The sequence below is a fragment of the Trichechus manatus genome, unplaced genomic scaffold (assembly GCF_000243295.1).
Source record: "Trichechus manatus latirostris isolate Lorelei unplaced genomic scaffold, TriManLat1.0 scaffold00053, whole genome shotgun sequence".
NCBI classification, from domain to species: domain Eukaryota; kingdom Metazoa; phylum Chordata; class Mammalia; order Sirenia; family Trichechidae; genus Trichechus; species Trichechus manatus.
In genome coordinates this window covers 1,387,996-1,409,835 of record NW_004443989.1, presented here as the reverse complement: position 1 = coordinate 1,409,835, position 21,840 = coordinate 1,387,996, and the positions used below count along the sequence as shown (strand labels likewise).

Genomic DNA, 21,840 nt, shown 5'->3' with positions numbered 1-21,840 from the left:
AAAAAAAAAAAAAACCTTTCCTATAGAAAGGATACGAACTATTTCTTAAATTTTCACAAGCTATTTCTGAGGCTCTTCCTTGAAGAAAAAAAATGAAAATGAAAAATCTGACAGGTATATCCAGTGAAAATTTCACAGAACACCTAGCCCGTACTGATCACACAAAGTATCTGCTGAGGTGAAGGGGATTCCTTTCTCCCTTTTAAGTGGGGAGAAACTTACTGCCTTCTAATGTGATTTGAAGCATTCTTACTCTGCGTGAGTCAGGTGAAGAAAGGACAAGAGAATTAGGATCTGAGACCAGGAAAAAAGATTCTGTGTCACTGTATTCTTGGCAGTTCAAGGCACCAATTTCTATTATACCATTCCTTACCTTCTAGTGAGACTATTTACGTAACTGCCAAAGACTGAGACTTCCCTGAGTGCAGTCTTTTCTTCTTTGGGTCTGCCCAGCACCTATCGCAAAGCTTGGCATAATTCAGCCACGTGTTAAGGGTGGGATGGACAGAAAAAGAAAACATACTTCTGGACTGAACAGAAAGAGAAAACAAAAGGGTCTTTAGCTACTAAATTGCCCTGAAGCTTTAGTGGCAGTAATAGCCCTGGATAAGACTTTACTCAAAAAATAACAAGTAAGGTAGAAAGTGTTTCTTTGGGGTGATGAAACATTTCTTTTTCCTGATTGTGGTGGTGGTTACAAAAACCTATACATGTGATAACATTTCACAGAAACACAGGTGTGCACACACACACACAAATCACAAATAAGTGCATATAAATACTGATGCAACCAAATAAGATCTGTAGTTTAGTTAATAGTATTGTACCCATATTAATCCTTTCTATCCAGATCATCTTAAAATGAAGACAGAGTTTCACCAATTTTAAACAGTCTGGGTATGGTGGGCATATCATCAGTCCATGATGCCTTTTCTGTTTCTTTCTGATCCAAAGTTGCACTAAAAATAGAATGTCAGTTATATAACTACAAAAAAGTTTAAAGTAGCTGTGGAATTAAGTCTTTAGGGCTGTTCTCTGATGCTCTCACTCCTTGCCATCTTCCATGAACATGGTGGGCTTGCACCCCTCTGACCCTTGACGTAGGCATGGCCATGAGACTTGTTTTGGCCAATGGAATGCAAGCAGAGTGGCGTGTGTTATTTCCACACAGAAACCTTAAGAGCCAAGCACGGTGCAGCGTGCCCTTATTTTCCTCTGTCACAATATCCAGAGAAGTGAAGCCACCACAGGAAAGAACCCTCCATGCAACTCAGGATGGAAATGTAGTTGGAGTGAGAAATAAACCTTTGTTGTTTTAAGCCAAAGAGATTTTGAGGTTGTTTGTTATTGCAGCATAACTTTGTCTGTCCTAACACATAACTCAATTGTTGATTCTGCACATGTGACATTCCATCCCAGATAGCTCCTTGAATATTAGGGCTTATCGCATCTGCTGTATAACCCAGGCTCAGTTTTACAGTGGTTTCATTACCAAGCATAAAAACTGTAACAGTGGAACTGTATAAACAAACTGAATAGTGTTTTTACTGTAAAACATGAATGTAATATAAATATTTGTCTTTGCCTTCTCTCAGCATCTGTAATGAGAGCAGAAAATTCATGCCATATGTTTATAGTATAAGGGGAAAAAATAGATCTCAACAATTCATCCATGTGGGTGCCGGTTAAGCTGCTTAGTATTTTTAATTTATCCGTTTTCTTTCACACATAAATTCGCCACAAATCATAGAACACTTATGACTATGAGTTATCGAATTCACAACTGTTTCTACATAAGGGTCCTTGCTGAGGAAATGTGAACGTGGTAATAATGAGGTCAGCTTCTCTGGCAAGATGAGAAACCACTGAGTGAATCGATACATTACCACTGCTGCCTATCGCAGCCGGGCTCGACAAATTTAAATATGAAACCACTTCTCAGAAGACTTCAAAAGACCTATCCTACCTCTAGCTGTAAGTGCAGCTAAACATTTGGGATCTTGACAGTCTCAACTTTTTTTAAAAATCCTCATATGGAGAAGCACTGAGCATGTTAAGTGGATTCTGCCTTCTGTAGAGCCCTCCAATATGGTGGGAGGATGTTTGCATTATCACGAAGGACTGTGCCAAGCACAGACTCCAGCTTCACATGCAGAGAGCAACGGGGGATGTTTTTATTTCGTAGCCGTGATTGAGTCCTTGATGTGAAGTTGCTGAAGCCTGCCCAAAGTGTTTGTGCAAGCTTTTAGGATACAAGCTGAAAGGCACAGGGAATGATTCCATTTTCTCCAAATTGGCTCACGGACCAGAGATTTCTGGAAACTGTCACTCTCCTACAAAATCCAATATCACAGCACGGAAGCTTTGTTTGAACATGAAACAAATCTACCCAAAGGAGGTTCTATCTGGCCCTGAGGAGGCCAGCCCCATGTGGGGAGAAGAGCTGTCGAGAGGGAAAGGGGGAGGTCAGTGTGCCACGATGGGTTAGAAGCCAAGATGCGCAAGGCACAAAGAGTTAACAACCAGAAGCTTCCAGCGCAGTGTGGGGCACTTGGCCAGTGTTACTGAGCATGTGCCACAAGCTCGGCACTGCCATCTCATTTAATCCTGACAAGCATCCTACGAGGCAGGGGATGAAACATCCCCACTTTACATGGGAAGATCAGGAGGCACCCAGAGGCACACCCTTCTAAGATCACAACACTGCTGGGGAATGGCAGAGCCAGGATTCCAACCCAGATCTTCCTGGTTCCAACATTTGTGTGCTCAAACACTAATTAGACTCCTGGAAGTCAAAGAAAAACCTTCGTCCTCCCAACAAATTGGTCCTACACCATCCAAAAGCGATGAGTAGCACAAAGCATTGTGTCTACTCCTTGCCAAGTGTTTACTGAGCTCGGGCCATAAGCCAGGCCTTGTCCCCCCTCAGAATGCACATATCCCCATATATGCACACACACCAAGCGCTGTTGTTGATAAACTATTATTATTGCCACAATTACTTATTTACGTGTCTCCACCTGGAGTCGATGCGGGCAAGCACAACGTCTATGTGTCTATATATGCTCAGGGTCTAGTGGGATGGCTGATATATAATAAAGAGTTAATACATATTTGCTGATTAAATGAGGAGCTCACCGGGAAAATCATCAATAAATAATGTGATCAGTGCTGCGATGGAGGCATATTAAAAAAACAAATCACGGACTGTAAGCTCCTTGGAGGCATGGACCTTTGCTTTCTTAGTCAGTTCCATACCACCACTGCCTAGTGCAGAACCTGACTCAGAGAAAAGGGTTGATACCTATTTGCTGAAGGAAGAAAGGGAAGGAAGGAAGGCAGGGTAGAGGGAAGAGCAGTCTGGGAAAGCTTTGTGCACAAGATACTCATGAGCAGAGCCTTGCAGGATGAGGAGGCACTGGGTTGGGTAGACAAGTGGCTGAGATCCTCCCAAGCAGAGGGAATATCCCATGCCAAGACGCAGAGAGACTGGATTGCTTGGGAACAGCAATGTGTTTGATATGGCTGGAACAAGGAAGAGAAAGGTCAGAGATGAGCCTGCATGCATGGACAGGGGTTAGACCACACAGGGGACAGAGCATGCAGGGGCCTTAAACAATTGTTTTCTTACCTTTGCTAGCACTCGTACAGCACACACTACATTCCAGGTACCATTCTAAGTACCCAGGAAACATTCAACACACTTTACATACAGTACTTTGGTTAATCCTTACAACAATCCTATGAGGCAGGTACTATTATCATCTGCATTTTATATACGAGGAAATTGAGACACAGAGAGGTGAAGTAACTTGACCAGGGTGACCTGGTCTGTAAGTGGCAGAAATAGCACTCAGAAATTCAGGCAGGCCAGATCCCAAATCTGCTGTTTAACTGCTATTCTCTACCTACCGCCTCTTGCAAAATTCCCACCTAACATTTTACAGCTTCAATCCTTTTAGACTGATGAAGAAGCACGTTTTAGTAGCCCTTTCCCAAAAAGGTGCCGAGCATGGAACAGTGAACCAGAGATGCTAAATGAATCCTTTCTAACAGTCATCACATCAGTTGGGTGGGCTATTTACTCTTCTTAAATAAAGTCTTTATATACACCCAGTTTGTCCACTTATAAATTTAAAATATGTACTATCTTTTCAAAAATCTATATTTAATTATACAGCATCAGTGAAATTTCACTTTGGGAACAATAATCTAACATAAATGAATGCTTCCAAGAGAAAAAGCTGTAATTTAAAATAAATTACTGTGTTAGTCAGAAAAAAAAAAATTTACTCTCTTCATAGGAAGAAAAAATTGTTATCTAGTATTAGGTAGCCCCACTCAATTAGAAAATTGCATCAATAGCAAAGAACCAAATAACCACCCTAAATTCCTCCACTCCCAGTGCTGAGCTCACTGTTGATGCCAGCCACAGAGTGTGCCACCCGCCCTGGCCTGCGTTTCATTAAGGCTTAGAGTCAATTAAGCCACGAACTGGAACAATCATTCCTCCTTTGCAAAGTATTGATATTTTTTTCCTGGCCGCTTTAGGGCTTTTCCAGCACTCACGAAGAGATTTATGTTAGACAATTTCTGTCTGACTAAAACAAATCATAGCTCAACAATTCTAATTTCCTCCTTTCTAAGCAAGAAATGATCAGAGAATTCTGAAAACAATGACCAAACCCCATCATGCGAAGGCAGGCACCAAAAAGCTCCAAGAAAACACTAACTACTCCAGAGGTTCACTCTCTCTCTCTATCTGCCTCTTTCTCTACCTCTTCTGTCTGTCTGTCTACCTCTGTCTGCTTCTTTCTCTCCCAAAGCTAAGGGGGCAGGGCTGCCATGCCCAAGGTGCAGAAGAATAGGGTCTGCCAGGGCCGTGGGGGTGGGGTTACCACTCAGATGGACTAGGAGAATGTGGCTGCCTAAAGCACAGGGAGCAAAGTTGCCATCCTGGGGGGCCTGGAAGGCCAAGCTGAAGCCCAGGGATGAGGGGCTTCTACCCAGAATAAGAAGGCGTGGCCAACACCAAGAATCTGGAGGGCAGGGCCATTGCTCAGATGGTCTCAGAGAAGACAGAATTATTTTCAAGCCTTCAGAGCTAATGTAATGTGTTCTGTTAGGTTTCAGACTTGCTTGGTGCCTGCTATCCCTTCTTTCCCTCCTATTTCTCCCATTTGTGATGAAAATGTCTACCTTGTGCCTGTTCCATCATTGTACTCTGGAAGCAGATAATCTGGATCCTAGATTTCACAGGTTCACAGATGAAGAAGAATTTTACCCCAGGATGAAACATGCCAAAAGTCTCACCCATATTTGATTTAGATGATTCAGAAGATTAGATTTCACACTTGGAGTTAAGATTTTTGGGATAATGTAATGGGGTGAATGTGTTTTGCATGTGGCAAGAATATGAATTTTGGGGGGCCAAAGGGTGGAATGTTATGGATTGAACTATGTCCCCCAAAAATATGTATTGTAAATACTAACCTTTATTATGTTATAATCCCATTTGGGAATGAGTTGTCTTTGTTATGTTAATGAGACAGGATTAACATAGGGTATATCTTAAGTCAATGTCTTTTGAGACATAAAAGAGATTAAACAAGCCCACAGAGAAGAGATGGGGTAAGACAGATGCCAAGACACATGGAGATCTCCAGGGAACCAGGAAGCAAAAGCTGAGGACAAGGGCCTTCCTCCAGAGTCGACAGAGAGAGAAAGCCTTCCACTAGAGCCAGCGCTCTGAATTCAGACTTCTAGCCTCCTAAACTGTGAGAAGATAAATTTGTTTGTTAAAGCCACCCATTTGTGGTACTTCTGCTATAGAAGCACTAGAAAACTAAGATAAGCAATAACTGATTTCTGATCAACCTTATCTGCCTTCATCACACACTCTCAGTAAAGACCCAAAGTCTCCTGGATCCTGTCCACTAGCTCTTGCTTATTTACCCCTCGACTATCTTGTTCTGCCTTTGGAGCTCATCTCTCCACATAAATGATCCATTTTTCTGTCCTTTAAAACCTAGCTGCTTTGTGGGTCCACTCCTCATTATAGCCAACTCCCACTCCCCATAATAGCTAGGGAAGCTGGTTAACTGGGATTTCCAAAATTGGGTTAGAAATTGTCAAAAAAAATTGGAGTGTAACACGCTTAACACAGCATACTATAAACAGTGAACCTTTCTTTAACAAGTCAGAAGACAGTTGAAGATTTAGGGAAACATCAGTAGTATCAGAATGAAAACCAATTTACAGAGCTCAGTACTTAGGGGAAAAAAAACTGGTTACTGGTACTTTCTGCCTGTCCGATGTCCAAAAACAATAAACAAACACACTGTCCTTACCTACAGTGGCAGGATACTACTGTGCCACAGCTCAACTCTCAACTTTGTTTTACCCTCAGCCAGCCATTCAACAAATATTTACTCAATCCCTCCTATTGACCAGGTACTATGCAGCACACTGGGACTGGACCAAGACAAATAAGACAGATCAAGTTTCTGTTCTCCTGCAGCATATATTCTTCACATGCTGTGTGAGCTTGGAGAAGGTCCTAAACTTCTCTGTGCCTCGGTATCTTCATCAGAAAATGGGAATCATAATATTAGCTACCTCATAGGGTTATCATAAAGATTAACTGAATGAATGTGTATAAGGTGTTTAACATAGTGATTGGCACACCACTCTAGCTACCTGTATTTTTGCTGTTATAACTATTACTATATCATAAAAAAAAGAAAAAAATTAAACCAATTGGAGTCATCCCACTGAGCATGAAGTGCTGATTGCTATATTCCTGTCCTGCAGGCAATGCTATGTTCGTCTTTCTTCAGTGTTCACCAACATACGATTCCTGTTTTAGAGATCCAAAAATGTTTTGTCGTTTTCTGTTTTTAAAACACAGACACACACACACACACACACATTCACAACAGGCAATTAAGCAGCTTGTTAGTATGTCTCAGAAGAATGCATAATTGCCTAGGTAACAATGAACAGGTCAGTTAACCTCTTTGGGCCTCAGTCTTCCCACCTGTTAAGTGGGGGAATTAAACTGGATGATCTCAGAAAGCCCTTTCCAGTCCTAAAATTCTACCATTTTATAATCATAATACACTGTGAATTAACAGAATGCAGTCAATTCATATCTTTCCTTAGAAAGACAAATGACCTTACTAATTCATACTCAAAATTTTCAAATTATCCTTATATAAATTTGCTCACATCTTTGCTTTACTCCCCCAAAGTAATGGCTAAAACAGTTCAGCAAAATCCAACGAGACATACATGACTAAAAAGAACTTTATCTTTAATGGATACTTTAAAGAATGCAGAATTATTTCTGCTTTTCTTTGATGTCTGCACTTGCCAAAACCCATCTCTCTGTGTTGACATTCTTGTAGGTCTGCAGAGGATGCCTTAATCATATCACCCAGACCTGTGATATGATTATAATCATTAATATCCCTGCCAGCATCTCCTCTGATGAGGCAAACTTACCCAGGGCACAAACAAACATTTAACCAGCTCTCAGTTACCCACATTTACAGGCTAGACAAGCTGTGAATCACCCCCAAACAGAAGGAATTCTAAAACAACCACTATTTATTTTTAAATATCATCATATGAAGTCTAGGTCGAAGATTTACACTGTGGAAGGGTCTACTCAGTCTAACGTTGAGACACACTTCTATCACCTATTACCTCAAGGGAAACCCTGGTGGGGTAGTGGTTAAGTGCCACAGTTGCTAACCAAAAGGTCAGCAGTTCAAATCCACCAGGCACTCCTTGGAAACTCTATGGGGCAGTTCTACTCTGTCCTGTAGGGTCGCTATGAGTCAGAATCGACTAGACGGCAACAGGTATTACCTCAAGTATCGCCATCTGTAAGAGATGGGAATCCAGGAGCTCCAGACAGTTGGGGAAATACTACGAAAGAAAGGTCTCTGGAATAACAAATCAGAACTGCAGGGATGAGGGGTGAGCCTGAAACTCGAATCTTCCAGAAGTCAAACCTGACCTCTCGGCACAGAGCCCCGCCAGGGCAGATCACTCCCATGTAACCTTGTTGGATTATTAGGATAATCACTCATAAGTAGGTTGCTCTTACCTCCCAGTTTATGCCTGATCTCTCGGTGTGATTATTAACAGCCCTCCTTTCGCTAACACTTCCCGCTTTGAGCAATAAATTGATCACCCAACTACTAAAAGAGGGTTGTAGATAAGTAAACACATTTTTCTCTTTCATAGAGTTTCTAAAAGTGGTAAAGGTATCCCCCCATCTTTGTTAATGGTTCTCAGAGCAAGAGACATAGAAAGGGGTGATTGTTTTTATCCTTTGGGACTCAGTGGATGTATGTAAAAGCATTCCTTGAACATCAGGAAATAAGCAAGTCTACCCCCAGAGATTCTGACCCAGCACGTACAGGGTGGAGCCCAAGAACTTGCATTTCTCACAAGTTCCCAAGCAATGCTGAAGCAGAGGGTCAGGGACCCCACTCTGACTAGCTTTGTGTATGCTTCTGCAGCATCTGAAACCAGAGGGATTAATCAATGAAACCCTCTTGAGACTGTTAGAGGTGTGGCCTATCTTTTTCTGCCTTAAAAATAGCACCTTACCCAACTCTCTCTTTTTTATTTTTGTCTTCATATTGCTTACAATTTGATGTAGATTTTAAGCATCCTGTAATTCATCAACTAATTCTCTCCTGGCTACACATTCCAAGTAATTAAAGTTCTGTAATAACTTACTCTTTCTGCTCCAGCACCTGCATTTCATTTGTTTATTTTCCCAGAGTCATAAATCTGAAGGGCTGTCAAAGTGCCATAATATTAGTGCAATAATCAAAGTTAATTAGTCCCTCTCAATAAGCAACAACAAAGCCATTACAAAGATGCATTGAAGTTTCTCCCAGCTACCCAGTTTACAGATCACATTGTAGTTGAAACAATTAGAATCTGTGAATTGTTGAGTAAATAAGTGTAGTGTTCTTCAGTCATTTAAAAGAAGACTGTGCTCTTCGTTCACACTGATTCATTAACTCCAGGGATGAAGGCAAAGTGGGTCTGGGCTCCCGCATCTGCTGGCTGTTCAAGGAGACTGGAGCAGACGGCGCTCTCCTCAGCTTCGAGCCTTACCATGCACATCCTAAACCTCAATAACAAAAGAGGGACACGGGTGGGAGGAAATGAGAGAGGGCCAGCCTCACTGCCAACTTTTAGTAACGATATCTTCAATAACTTTGGATTTATTATTTAGGGAATTTGAGAAATGTGAGTATTAGCTGGGTTCTGATGAGAAGGCAGCCAGTGGAACTCAGAGGGCAAAACAAGAGCCAGTGGGTAGAAGATGTTTGGAAGAAGATTCTGCCTTCAATATGAGGGAGAACTTTCTAATTAAGAGGTGTGCAGAGACAGCACACCTGCCGGGTGGAGGCGGGGGATGTCCATCACTGGAGGAGCTTAAGCCAAGGTTAGATGATCTCTGGTCACAGATGTTGTGTAAGTGATCTACATACTGGAAAGAGGTCAGACAAGGTGACTTAGAAGGTCACTGCTACTTTAAGAATTTAAGGTTCCTTGTCTTTAGAGGAAATTGCTGGGTGAGACCACTTTTCCTGACTACTAAACTCACTGTCCAGTCTTTCTCAAAAAGCCTCCTCCCTTTCAGGCCACAGTCCCTGTTTCAGTTATTCATTGCTATATAACAAAATTTCCCAAATGTAAGTAGCTTGAAACAATAAACACCGGTTACCTCACACTATTTCTGTGGGTCAGAATTTGGGAGTGGTTTAGCTAGGCTGTTGTATCTCTGGTGTCTCATGAGGTTGCTGTCAAGGTATCAACTTGGGCTACAGTCATTTGAAGACTTGATGAGAAGGCTGAAGACCTAATTCCAAGATGGTTCACTCATAGGGCTGTTGGCTAGAGGCCTCAGTTCCTTGCCACATGACTCTCCAGAGGCCTGCTAGAGTATCCTCACAACATGGCAGGTGGCTTCCCTCAGAGCGAGTGGTCCAAGAGAGAGCAAGGAGGAAGATGCAGTACCTTTTATGACCTTTCTCGGGAGTTATACGCCTTCATTTCCATCATATTCTATTCATTAACAGTGTATCACTTAGAACAACACACACTCAAAGGGAGGGGAATTAGGCTCCACCTCTTGAAGGGAGGATTATCCCAGAATTTGCAGGCATATGTAAAACCACAGAGCTCTGGTGGCGTAGTGGTTAAGAGCTTGGATGCTAACCAAAAGGTGAGCAGTTCTACCCACCAGTCACTCCTTGGAAAGCCTATGGGGCAGTTCTACTCTGTCCTATAGGGTCGCTGTGAGTCAGAATCCACTAGATGGCAACGGGTTTGGTTTTTCTGGTATATAAAACCACAACAGTCACTTCCAAAGCTTCCTTTTATAAGGCCTTCAACATCTTGTTACATTTCCATCCCCTAGCTGACTAGAAGGCAGAGACTAGTTCTAGGTGAAGCCCCACTGAACACCGTGTCTGCTCTGCCAACTCTACTTCTTTGCTGCCTCCTGGCAACTTACTCTGGTCACCAAAAAAAAAAAAAAAGGTAGAAAAAGAAACACATTTTCCAGTACAATTTCTGAGAGCTTTTGTCTATTCCAGTGATCCATGTTGGACAAGTCAGGCTCTCCTGTGGTTATTATTTATTGAGTATCTACTATATGCTAGGTTCTGTGCAAGATGGCATGTTACTTCACTTCAACCTCACGATGACCCAGACGGCCATTATTAGCACCATTCTGCAGGTAAATAAACCAAGGTTCAAACGGATGGTGGAATTCACCCAGGGACACCCAGTGAGCAAGTGTGCCAGCCAGGATTCAATCCCAAGCCTGTCTGACTCCAAAGCATGAGCTCCCTCTACTCACTGGGCTACCTCTCAGCAAATCAAAAATTAGCTCTATTTTAAATATTTGTTTAAAATTTTATTTAACCTATTCCAGAGTATGCACTCCATTCTAAGACCTGGCTGCCTCGCCTACAGCTGTACTTCTATTTGTCCTTGTGCAGGAGGATTTATCAGCACAAGGACTGCTTCTCCTCTCTGTTTAACACCTGGTACATTTGCGACTCTCTGTAAACGCCTCATAATAAACATGAAAAACAGTCCCAAGCATATTTTTTTCCCTCTTAAATAATGGAGCCTAAATGCTTAGTGGCCAGAGGCAGGCCTTTTACCTATTGGCTGAACATCATCTGAAGATGAAATCCGTCTCTTAAAACTATGTCAAAATTGCTTAATAAGAACTCAGGGGACCCCATAGTAATGAAAGCATGCATCTGCTCTGAGTTTCACATGATTGGGAGTGGTGGTTCGGAGCTAGCCACCTATGCTTGACTTTCACTCTTTAAAACTCTGCAGTTAATCACAGCCTTTGTTGTACAAAGTTACATGGATATAAAGTTTGAAAGATTCAGTTCAAGACTGTGAGTGGTAGCCAGGAAAAAAAAAAAAAAAGACACAGAAGTGGTGATCAAAGAACAATGAATAACACTCAAGATTAAGTCAATGCAAAATTTTTGGAATGAGAAATGAAATGGAAAGCTTAGAGCATAAGTATCAAGCACAAGTTTCAGCAATTCTGGAGACAAAATTCACAATATTTTAGCAACCGATTATGCGTATAAGGGGGATGAATAATTTATTATCTGATAAAAAGAATCTTTCCTGGGCCTGTGACAGGAAAGGTCAAAGAAGCAACTTAAGTAGAACAGTAAATATACTACACACCACTTGAAATGGAAGTCTGGGAAAGGGAAAGAAAGAGCATCGTTCGGGGAGGTTCATCAACTCCATCAGGTTACAAAAGACCAGTTAGGAAAGTCTGTTTCCCAAGGAACCACAGCTATCTCATATCATCAACAGAAAAACATCCATACACGTGAAAAAAAATCTCTGTGAATGCAATATTTGGCTAAGTCCTTGAAAAAGATAGGCCAATCTTCTGGTACAATTGAAAAAAAAACACCAGACCAGTTGCCATCAAGTCAACTCCAACTCATGGTGACGGCATGTGTGTCAGAGTAGAACTGTGCTCCACAGGGTTTTCAATGGCTGATTTTTCAGAAGTAGATTCACCAGGCCTTTCTTTCAAAGCAAGTGTGGGTGGATCTGAACCTCCACCCTTTCAGTTAGCAGCGAGTGTGTTAGCTATCTGTTTGTGCCACCTACATCAGGAATTTTGGATTGAGTAAGATGAAGGCTTTAGGGTCAGACAATTACAGCTTCAAATCCTGCAGGCACCACTTAGCTTCCACCTGTGTAAACCTAGGCAAGTCTTTTCCCCTCCTCTATGCTCTAACGCCTTATCTGCAAAATAAGTTTAACACATAACAAATATTTCCTTGTGAGGTGCCTAAGCACAGTATTTAGTACAAAGACAAATATAAATATTCACCCCCCACCTGCAGATGACAACAATGACAATGCGTAAACAAGTTTCTCAAGAAAGAACTCTAGAACTTTATCTTTACCTTTTTTATTTGGGGCTTATTGATTTAAGGAAGTGGTTTATATAGTCCTTGCTGGTTCGCAGACTTGTTTACACCATATTTTATTTATTGAAAATCCAATACTAAACATAAAAACAATTTTTAAAGCAAAGAAATGAGGAACAAATCTAGCGGCTGATTTAGGAAGGGCTTTTCCTGATAATCTATAACTATTAATAATATTAATAGTTTTTATATATTTTGTATGTCTAAAGAGCATTCAAAATAATGGGGATGAGCCCTATAACTTGCTGTGATGCGTTGAATAAGGCCATCTTTTCTAAGTCTAGTCACTAGCTTAGACAAGCATGAGGCTTATAAATTACCCACTTGCCTGTTGCATACCTACCCCCCCAGCCACACACACACACAGACACACAGGAAGGCCTCACACCTAAGGCCGTTTGATCTGTAAAGGCAAATCATGGGTTTTTAAGCTTTAATTATCGAAGAAGATTGAGGGAAATTTCAACAACAGCAAAGCTATACCACCTCATAAAGTCGCTGAGTGGATTTGAAAGAGACTAAAAGTAGCTGGATTTCTGTAGAAGTTCTTAAAAGAACAAGCAATTTATTACTCAGCTCCCTAGTCCATCACTCCTTAACATCATCATCATCATGAAAACACAAGTGTGTCAGAGTCTCTTAAAAGCACAGCAAAGCATCACACCCATGTGCCTAATACACTGGTTGGTACCTAGGGCTCAATGTCTGTAAATAATGTTAAAGTTATTATTTCTGATGGTTACCAATGAGGCTGCAATGACATAATGCTTTCAGTGCTTCCCTTGCGCCTTCACTCCAACTAGATAAACAGACCCAGTATCCACTCTACTGAAAACTGGAATAATTACAACACTTCATTCTCCCCAGCATCAAACTGTGTGGCCACAATCAACTAAGCACGCACTCTCCCTAAAACATGCATATTCCATTACCTCTGACTAATAAATCTTTTATTTTTACCCCTCATCTCCCTGCTTTCTCAATAACCATTTGGATATAAACCATTCCTCGATGTTCCTGATGACTAATCCCTTAATCATCTTCTCTAAATATACACAAAGTATATTTCTTTGTAAATACAAAAGAAAAAGCAATCACATAAATAATTAAGATGGCTTTTCAAATGACAGTTGAGTGCTAATATGAGCTACACTGGAAAATACTAATCAACAAACTAAATACACGTCTATTAAAATGTAGGAGTCCAGACTCATGAAGACAAGAAAAGAATTCATTGCAACTCCGTTGGAATCATGCTGATAAATAACCTCCCCACAGCAACTCTTTCAGCTACTTGGAGACATTAAGAAAAGTAAGCATCACTTTGCACCTTCATGTGTAAATAGGAAATTAATAATAATAATATAATAATAACATCATTACTAATAGCAGCAGTGAACATTTAATTGAACACTTAATTTGCCCCCAGCGATATGTTAAATATTTAACACACATACAGTTAATATATTTAATAATCACAACCACCTTCGGCATAGATATTATTTGCATTTTACAGATGAAGAAACTGAGGCTTAGAGAACATAAAAAACTTGCCCAAGGTCATAGGGCTGTCTGCTTCTAATCTTAGCCGCTACAGTACAGCATATTTTGTAGCAGTGGTTCTCAATTGGGGTTGATTTTGTCCTCCAGGAAGCATCTGGCACTGTCTACAGACATTCTGGGTTGTCACAATGGAAGGGGGTACGCTACTTGCACCAGTGGGTAGAGGCCAGGGATGCTGCCCTCCAGGAGAGCTCTCCACAATAAAGAATTATCCAACTCAAAATGTCAGTAATGCTGAGGTTGAGAAAACATGTTTTAAAGCAATTAACTACTATTTACCTTATTTTAAAGCAACTGGCCACTACTTTTACCATGTTTAACAAACCTAGATGACAGTCTGCTTCTAATGTTTGCCAGTTAGTACAATGAGTTTTAAACAGTTAACTTCTCCTTTCAGCAAGGAAGGGATAGCACCTGATGACGGTCTGATTAGAAGTCGTTTCCGTGAAGTGTTTTCCAGAAATGAACACCTGAGATTTCAACTGTAAAGTCATCATCTGATGGGTGAGAGCAGAGATGTGGGAAACCAGCCTGGAGAACCAGAATGTCTTCAGATTAGGCGTTGGCTATAACCCACCTGACAGTATTAACGTATTTCACTCATACATTCATTTATTCCAAAACGTGCTGAGTGCCTATCACGTGTACATGAAATGTACTTGGGGGTGGAGATGGGGAGAGTAGTTCACAAAAGCTTAGAAGAGGAGGAGCGGTGTCTTCCTAAGAACTGTCCGGGAGAATGGGCACCCTGATTGGCTGTGGAATCAGCCAATTCCTATAAAAGAGAACAAAGCATCCAGATGGCATATGACCAATTCCATTTGTTATAGCTGCAGACCCTTTGATCTGTACCACACAAACCTTCCAATTAGAATTTGGCTTCCCCTACAGTTTTCCAATAAGGAAGGATCAGGCCAATGCAAACATGTGGCTGACCTAGCAGGTAAACATGACTTTGTAAATTGACATTCTAGTTCATATACTTCAGCTCTTAGCAAGTTCAGTGTTAAACCAGCTCTAGGGCACTGACAAGACCAAGGCCAATTCACCAAAAAGGATGCCACCTCTTGGGAATCCTGGTTACATACCCCCCAAAAGACAAAGAAGCTGAGCTGGATCCCTGTTGCATTCTCCTGGGCAATGGCATGTCATCCTAACCAGTCTCTAGGAAGATTTGAAGTCTAAGTCAAGAGACAAGTTAGGAAAGCTTGGGCTTGAAGTCTTTTGGGGGACAAAGGCCCCTCACCAAGCTGCACATACTTGGTAACTCCTCTTTTACCATACAGGAAGGGCCCAAGACACATTCTGGGGACTCAGGGGTGAGTCACACAGTAACTCCAAGGGAGGGCCACTGGCCCCTCTTCCCTTGCCAGCCTGATCCATCAGTCAATCCCCAGTAGATGCTAGAGTTTCACAACATTCATCAGGCTCCACATTTTACAATGGGCAGCCCCCACAGGTTGAGCTCTCTGGCACTTCCTGTATCACTCTTGATAAGCAGACTTAGTCAGGGCTTGGTACACTGTGGCAGCTGACCACTCATAACACCAACTCTCTCCCTTACTTGATGCAAGCCCCCCAGCCATAGCTCCTCCGCTTTTCCTCCTGTATACAGTTGGTTGGTAAGTGAGTGACCTCAGATTCATCTGCCCCATCTCTACTCAGCTTTCTTCCTCCAGAGGACACAGAAGTTTTAGACCCCAAGTTTTAGGAACTCAAAATGTAGAAAACATAGTAGAGCAAGAGGAAGGAGGAACTGGAAGACCCCTTAGGCCTTTTAAGAGTGCTAAACTGGGGTGCTGAAGTCTTGCTGTGACTGTTTTTAAAGAGCATTTTGGTAGCTAATCAGCTATTGTCCTTTTCATGCAATGCCACTTTGAGGTCCTCAGATCAAGTGGGACTTGTCAAACTTCCATAAATAGAGAAACAAAACCCCACTTCAATAAATAGTTATTGAATGAAGAGAAGAATAAACTCAAAGTACTGCAGGACGCAGAGACACGCCTCTCAGTGTCCCAGACTTGACAGAACTAACATGAAGACTATGATATTGGACAACACAGAGTCCACTTTATCCTGAAAGCAAAAACAGATAAACTCCCTAATCAACCAGCCATATGGGCTCCCTGGAATACCTAAGTAAAAATTAGGTGCTTGTACAGACAGCAGTTAAGGATGTGAATGACGGAGATTGTGTCTGTACAGCTTATGGACTGTTTAACAACTCAGGCACGGACCCCATTTCCAGAAATACTTTATTTAAATATGATTGGGGGCTGATAGGCCACCCCCTCCTCCCTCCTTTTTTGATTATGCTAAATGGATTGGCCTTTTAAGAGGGTGGTTTTCTTCTGCCCTGTCTATGTTATCCTATTTTAATTGTTTTCATTTCTAACTTTGGTGCATCCAAAACATCTCAGCAGGAGGACATTTTCCCATGAAATAGTTATTATTAGTAGTAATTACATAAAGGTTCTTAATATAATTCTGTATGGAATGTATTTTCACTTAAGTTATACTTTATCAAATAGCTGGATTTCCCCAAAAGTGGTTGGAGAGATCTATCCAGGGCTATCTTGAATGAAAAAAAGACTGCTTGGGACCAGAGGATAGATCTGCGTTGCTTCCTCAGAGAAGTACAGCTAATCCTAAAATTCATCACCCAGACAGCACCTAGCAATTTTGAAAGCATACCTGAAAGATAACTAACATGCACGATGCTGAATGTGAGAGAAAAGTCATGCCGTGGTGTAGAGTACACAGACTCTGGGTTTGTAAGCCAGATGGGCTGAGCTAAGGGCCTGACTCTGTCCTCAGCAGCTGTGTGGTTCTGAATGAGTATCTTCACCTTCCAAGCCTCCACTGCCTTACTGTAAAATACTGTGTCAGGTCTCAGTGTCAGCTTTTCCAGGGCAGAGCACACAAGAGGGAATCAATACATGCTAGCTGTTAGCTGTCTCATCAAGGTGTGAGAACAACATTCTACTGGCTAAGGGACAGAATGTTCTGGAACAAACCAACTCTGGGATGTGCAGTGAAGGCAGGGAGAGCAAAACCAATCAGGGAAGGATTAAGTTAGGGAGGAAGAATGAGTTCTACCTCCAGAGCCAAAGCCAAAATGCCTGTGAAGCCTTGACATGTAAGAGCCAACACAGAGCCAAAAGGTCTAGTGACTTCTGAGTAAGCTTTTGCTGCAATAAAAAAATTTTGGATTATTGTGAGAATCTCCCGTGAGCCACCCATATGTTGCAGGTCCTTCTCAGCTCCAATACTGATATAATGCATCCCAGATAAAGTATGAGCAGGCTCAAGCTGGCTAGCAGCTTGAAAAACTGGAGTTGATCGAATCGACCTTGAGAAACACGAGAAGGTAATATTTGATGATATGCCAGATAAAATCCCTGCATAAAGATGTGAGATACAGAAGGACATGAAGAAAACCAGACGAGCAAATTTCAAGGGTGGGGGACAGGTGACATAAGCTCAGCATACATCACCGAGGCAGGGCTTGGGACCTCACGTACTTTCTGGGCTGTATCAGTAGGGCGATGATGTGAAACAGCAATGACATTATCCTCCAAGGACTCCCATTTACAAGGCTTTAGGAGCTAAATTAGAGCTTCCATAATCATAATCTAGGGAAAATTAGGGACATGGTACGATGGAATTCATGGAGAGCAAGCAAACAGATGATGAAGGGGTTGAGTTTCTTCAGTCTACCTGTAGCAGTCCAGTCGATTCTAACTCACAGCGACCCTAAAGGACAGGGTAGAACTGCCCCACAGGGTTTCCCAAGAGCAGGTGGTGGATTTCAACTACCCACCTTTTGTTTAGCAGCCGAGCTCTTAACCGCTGCACTACCAGGGCTCCTTCTTCAGTCTACTACCTATAAAATCTGACTTAAATGTTTAAAATGTTATATAAGTTTTGCTTTCATTCCCCATTTCCTTTTCCCATGTTCCTGACAGTGAATATCCGTGGATAGTTGCTTCCCTGGGATCACTGTTTGCCTGTTCAGCTCAATTTTCTATTCAGGTAGAGTGAAGTTATTCAGTAATAAAACTCTGTCATCTAAAAACTGACTTACAGGGACCAAATTGTGGCTTAAATTGCAAGAAAGGGAAGCTGAATGTGGGACTTCGAGCTCATCCCACCCATCCTTCTTCTGTGTGTAAACCTTTTCATGAGTTTTTATAATAGTGGTCTCATAACAGTATTTGTCTTTTTGTGATTGACTTATCTTACTCAGCATAATGCCCCCCAGATTCATCCATGCTGTAAGGTGTTTTGCAGATTCATCATTGTTCTTTATCGCTGTGTAGTATTCCATTCTGTGTATGTACCATACCTGGTTTATCCATTTATCTGTTGGTGGGCACTTAGGTTGTTTCCATCTTTTTGCTATTGTGAATAATACTGCAGTAAATGTCGGTGTGTATATGTCTATTCGTGTGATGGCTCTTATTTCTCTAGGATATATTCCTAGAAGTGGGATTCTTGGATCATATGGTATTTCTATTTCTAGTTTTTTTAAGGAAGCATCATTTCGTTTTCCAAAATGGTTGTACCATTTTACATTCCCACCAGCAGCGCATTCTAAGAGTTCCAAGCTCCCCGCAGCCTCTCCAACATTTGTTATTTTCTGTTTTTTTGATTTGTGCCAGTAATGTCGGGGTGAGATGGTATCTCCTTGTAGTTTTGATTTGCATTTCTCTAATGGCTAGTGATCTTGAGCATTTCCTCATGTGTCTGTTAGCTGCCTGAATGTCTTCTTTGATGAAGTGTCTGTTCATATCCTTTGCCCATTTTTTTTAATTGGATTATTTGTCTTTTTACAGTAGAGGTGTGGGATTTTCCTATGGATTTTAAATATACAAACTCCCCAATATTTTAATGCTAGCAATGTCTATTTCTTCCTTAGCAGTAGACACCCCCAGCACCTATCAGTGGCACACTTCATAAATATGTGAGCGAACGACAAGTGAATGAATGAATGCAGACTATTCATGCTGAAAGCCCAGTGATCACATCAAAACATCAAACAGCTGGCGTCTGTCTCAGGCTCTTCATGACAGGCTCTTCATGACACCACCTGTCCCTCTCTGACCTCTTCCTTTCCCATTCAGCTTCAGCCACACTAACTCCCCTGCTGATCCTTGAGTCCTCCATGTACATTTCTACCTCTGTGCCTTTGTACATGCTGTTCTCACTGTTTAGAAAGCTACTTCCCCTGACATGTGCATGGCTGACTATTTCATTCAAGACTTAGACTAAATGTTACAATTTTAGACAAGTCTCAGCTGACCAGCCCATGTCACTCCCCATCCCCTACTCTGTTTTATTTTCCTTCACTGAACTTATCACAGCCTGACATTCTATTAAATATTAACTTGATCATACCTTTATGGTCTGCTTCTTCTAGCTACAAGGTAAGCCCCATGAGGCCAGGGATCTTGTTCTGTATGATGCTATATCCTTAGCTACAAGAGCACTGCAAACCCTCAACAAATGTTCGTTGAGTGAATTCACACGTGATAATACACACAGGCATATCAGCATGGACATCCACACAGAGTGAAAAGTGTTAAGTAAAAAACAGAGATAGGGTTAAAGCCTACTCCTTTCTAATCTTAAAATCCGTTAAGTGTAACAATCTCCTAGTTGCATTCATGGGCATTTACTACATTTTAGTTTTCTTAATACATGAGTTAAATGAGTAAACATTCTCAAACCTCTGAGTAATAAAAGCAGGTCACACTGACAATGAACTATAAACAAATGTGTGTATAATAATAGGCTTGCTCATTCTTTCACTGAAAAAGTAAACAAAATGAATATGGCTTTAAAAATAAAGAAAACATTATTCCAAGAGCAATAAACTTCACACACTATTCTAAAATTTCCATGTGTTTATCCTAGTGTGTATATTTGACAATTAAAAAAAAAAAAAAGCAGTCATGTGCTTACCCATTCTTCTAAAATGCGTGACACTGCTTCATTGGCTCTTGCCATGTTCCTACAGGCCAGGATCACATGTGCGCCATGAAGGGCAAAAGACTTGGCAGTTTCAAATCCTATGGTTTAAAGGAAAAGTCAACATTAGAAATATAACATCAAAATATTGAATGGCCTTTAAAGGCCACATGCATTGCCCTAGGGCAGTGATTCTCAACTAGGGGCAATTTTGCCTCCCACAGAACCTATCTGGCAATTTCTGGAGGTATTTTCAGTGGCCACAGTTGGGAGTAGACTGCTATTGGCATATAGTGGGTAAAGGCCAGGGATGCTACTAAACAACCTACAAGGTACAGGATAGTCCCCCACAACACAGAATAATCTGGCCCAAAATGTTAACAGTGCCAACGTTGAGAAATCCAGCTCTAGAAACACAGTGATTTCAAAGGTGAAGGTTGAGCCATAGAAGAGCTCCAGGCATAGTCAGTCATTTAACTATCACTTAATGAAGACCAGATTCTGAGCTAAATATAAAGGATAAGGCTACACAAAGAACTGAGATATGGCCGCTGCCCTCAAAGAGTTCATGGTTTATAATGAAAGAGAACACATCCGGAAAGTGAAACAAATAAACAGCATTTACTGAGCTCTTGACAATATGTCATGACAGAAAAAGAGAGAGGAAGAGGGAGAAACAGAGACAAGAAACAGAAGCATATATACACAGAAAGAACGAAAGAGGAGAGACAGAAAAAAGTACAACCGACCAATACCAGGAATAAATAAAAGGACATCACTATAGATCCTACAAACACTAAAAAATCTTAAGAAGCTATGTTGAAAAACTTCATGCCAACAAATTTAAGATATAGGTGAAAAACGGTGAAATCCCAGAAAAACACTACTTAGAAACTGCCACCAAAAAAAAAACCTGAAAAACTGTAAAGTTCTATATATTCAAACCAACAGAATCCAAATTCTCAAAAAGAACATTCTCGACCCATATGTCTTCAACAGTGAATTTTGCCAAATATTTAAGAAAGAAAAAAACACCAAACTTATATAAACTCTTTGAGATAACAGAAAAAGAAGACAAAAATCCCAATTATTTTATAAAAAATTATTTTATAAAGCTCAACCTCATTTGTCATTAGGAAATGAAAATTAAAGATACAATGAGAAACCACTACTTATCTACTACTACAAAATTTCAAAGAAAAAACTGGCCATACCAAATGTTGGGGAGGATGTGAAACAACTGGAACTCTTGTATGTTACTGATTAAAAAACAAAATAGTCTAATTCCAGAATTTCAGCACCAAACCACTGCTCTAAACTGTAAAATATCACATTTTATGAGCTATGATGGAAGACTGTAGAGGCAACACTGCAACAACAGCAAAGGAATCAATTCTACTAGAGAAGGTAGCAATGTAATTCAGCCAAATCAAGGCCAAATGACAATGAATTATTATGTCCAAGATAATGTAATATTTACAGAAAATCAGGGTATCATTATCTTTCTGAGATCGGCATGTGAAAGAGCCTCCCAAAGTTCATTCATTCATATCACTTCCATATATCTAATCTTCATGGAGGCTGGTCTATTTATATACACTAGTTCTCAAGGGAAGCCAGCACAGAACAGTGGAAAACTCAAACTCAGGAATTCAACACACTTGCATTGATCTCAGCTCTAACCATTTACAAGGTATGAGACCTAAGGCTATGCCTTTAACTCATCTGAAATGCAATTATCTTTTCTATAAAATGGGAAGTAGATGGTAAACAT

General features: G+C 41.0%; 1 protein-coding gene across 2 annotated transcripts in view; it reads right to left on the bottom strand.

Annotated features, from left to right (window-relative positions):
* WWOX (WW domain containing oxidoreductase) overlaps positions 1-21,840 on the bottom strand; it is a 1,054,678-nt gene that overhangs the window by 980,336 nt on the left and 52,502 nt on the right. For both annotated transcript variants that reach the window (XM_004377707.3, XM_023732526.1), the window contains exon 5: positions 20,061-20,167. In XM_004377707.3, coding sequence (XP_004377764.2) covers positions 20,061-20,167 — 107 coding nt within the window. The remainder of the gene's footprint in view (positions 1-20,060; positions 20,168-21,840) is intronic.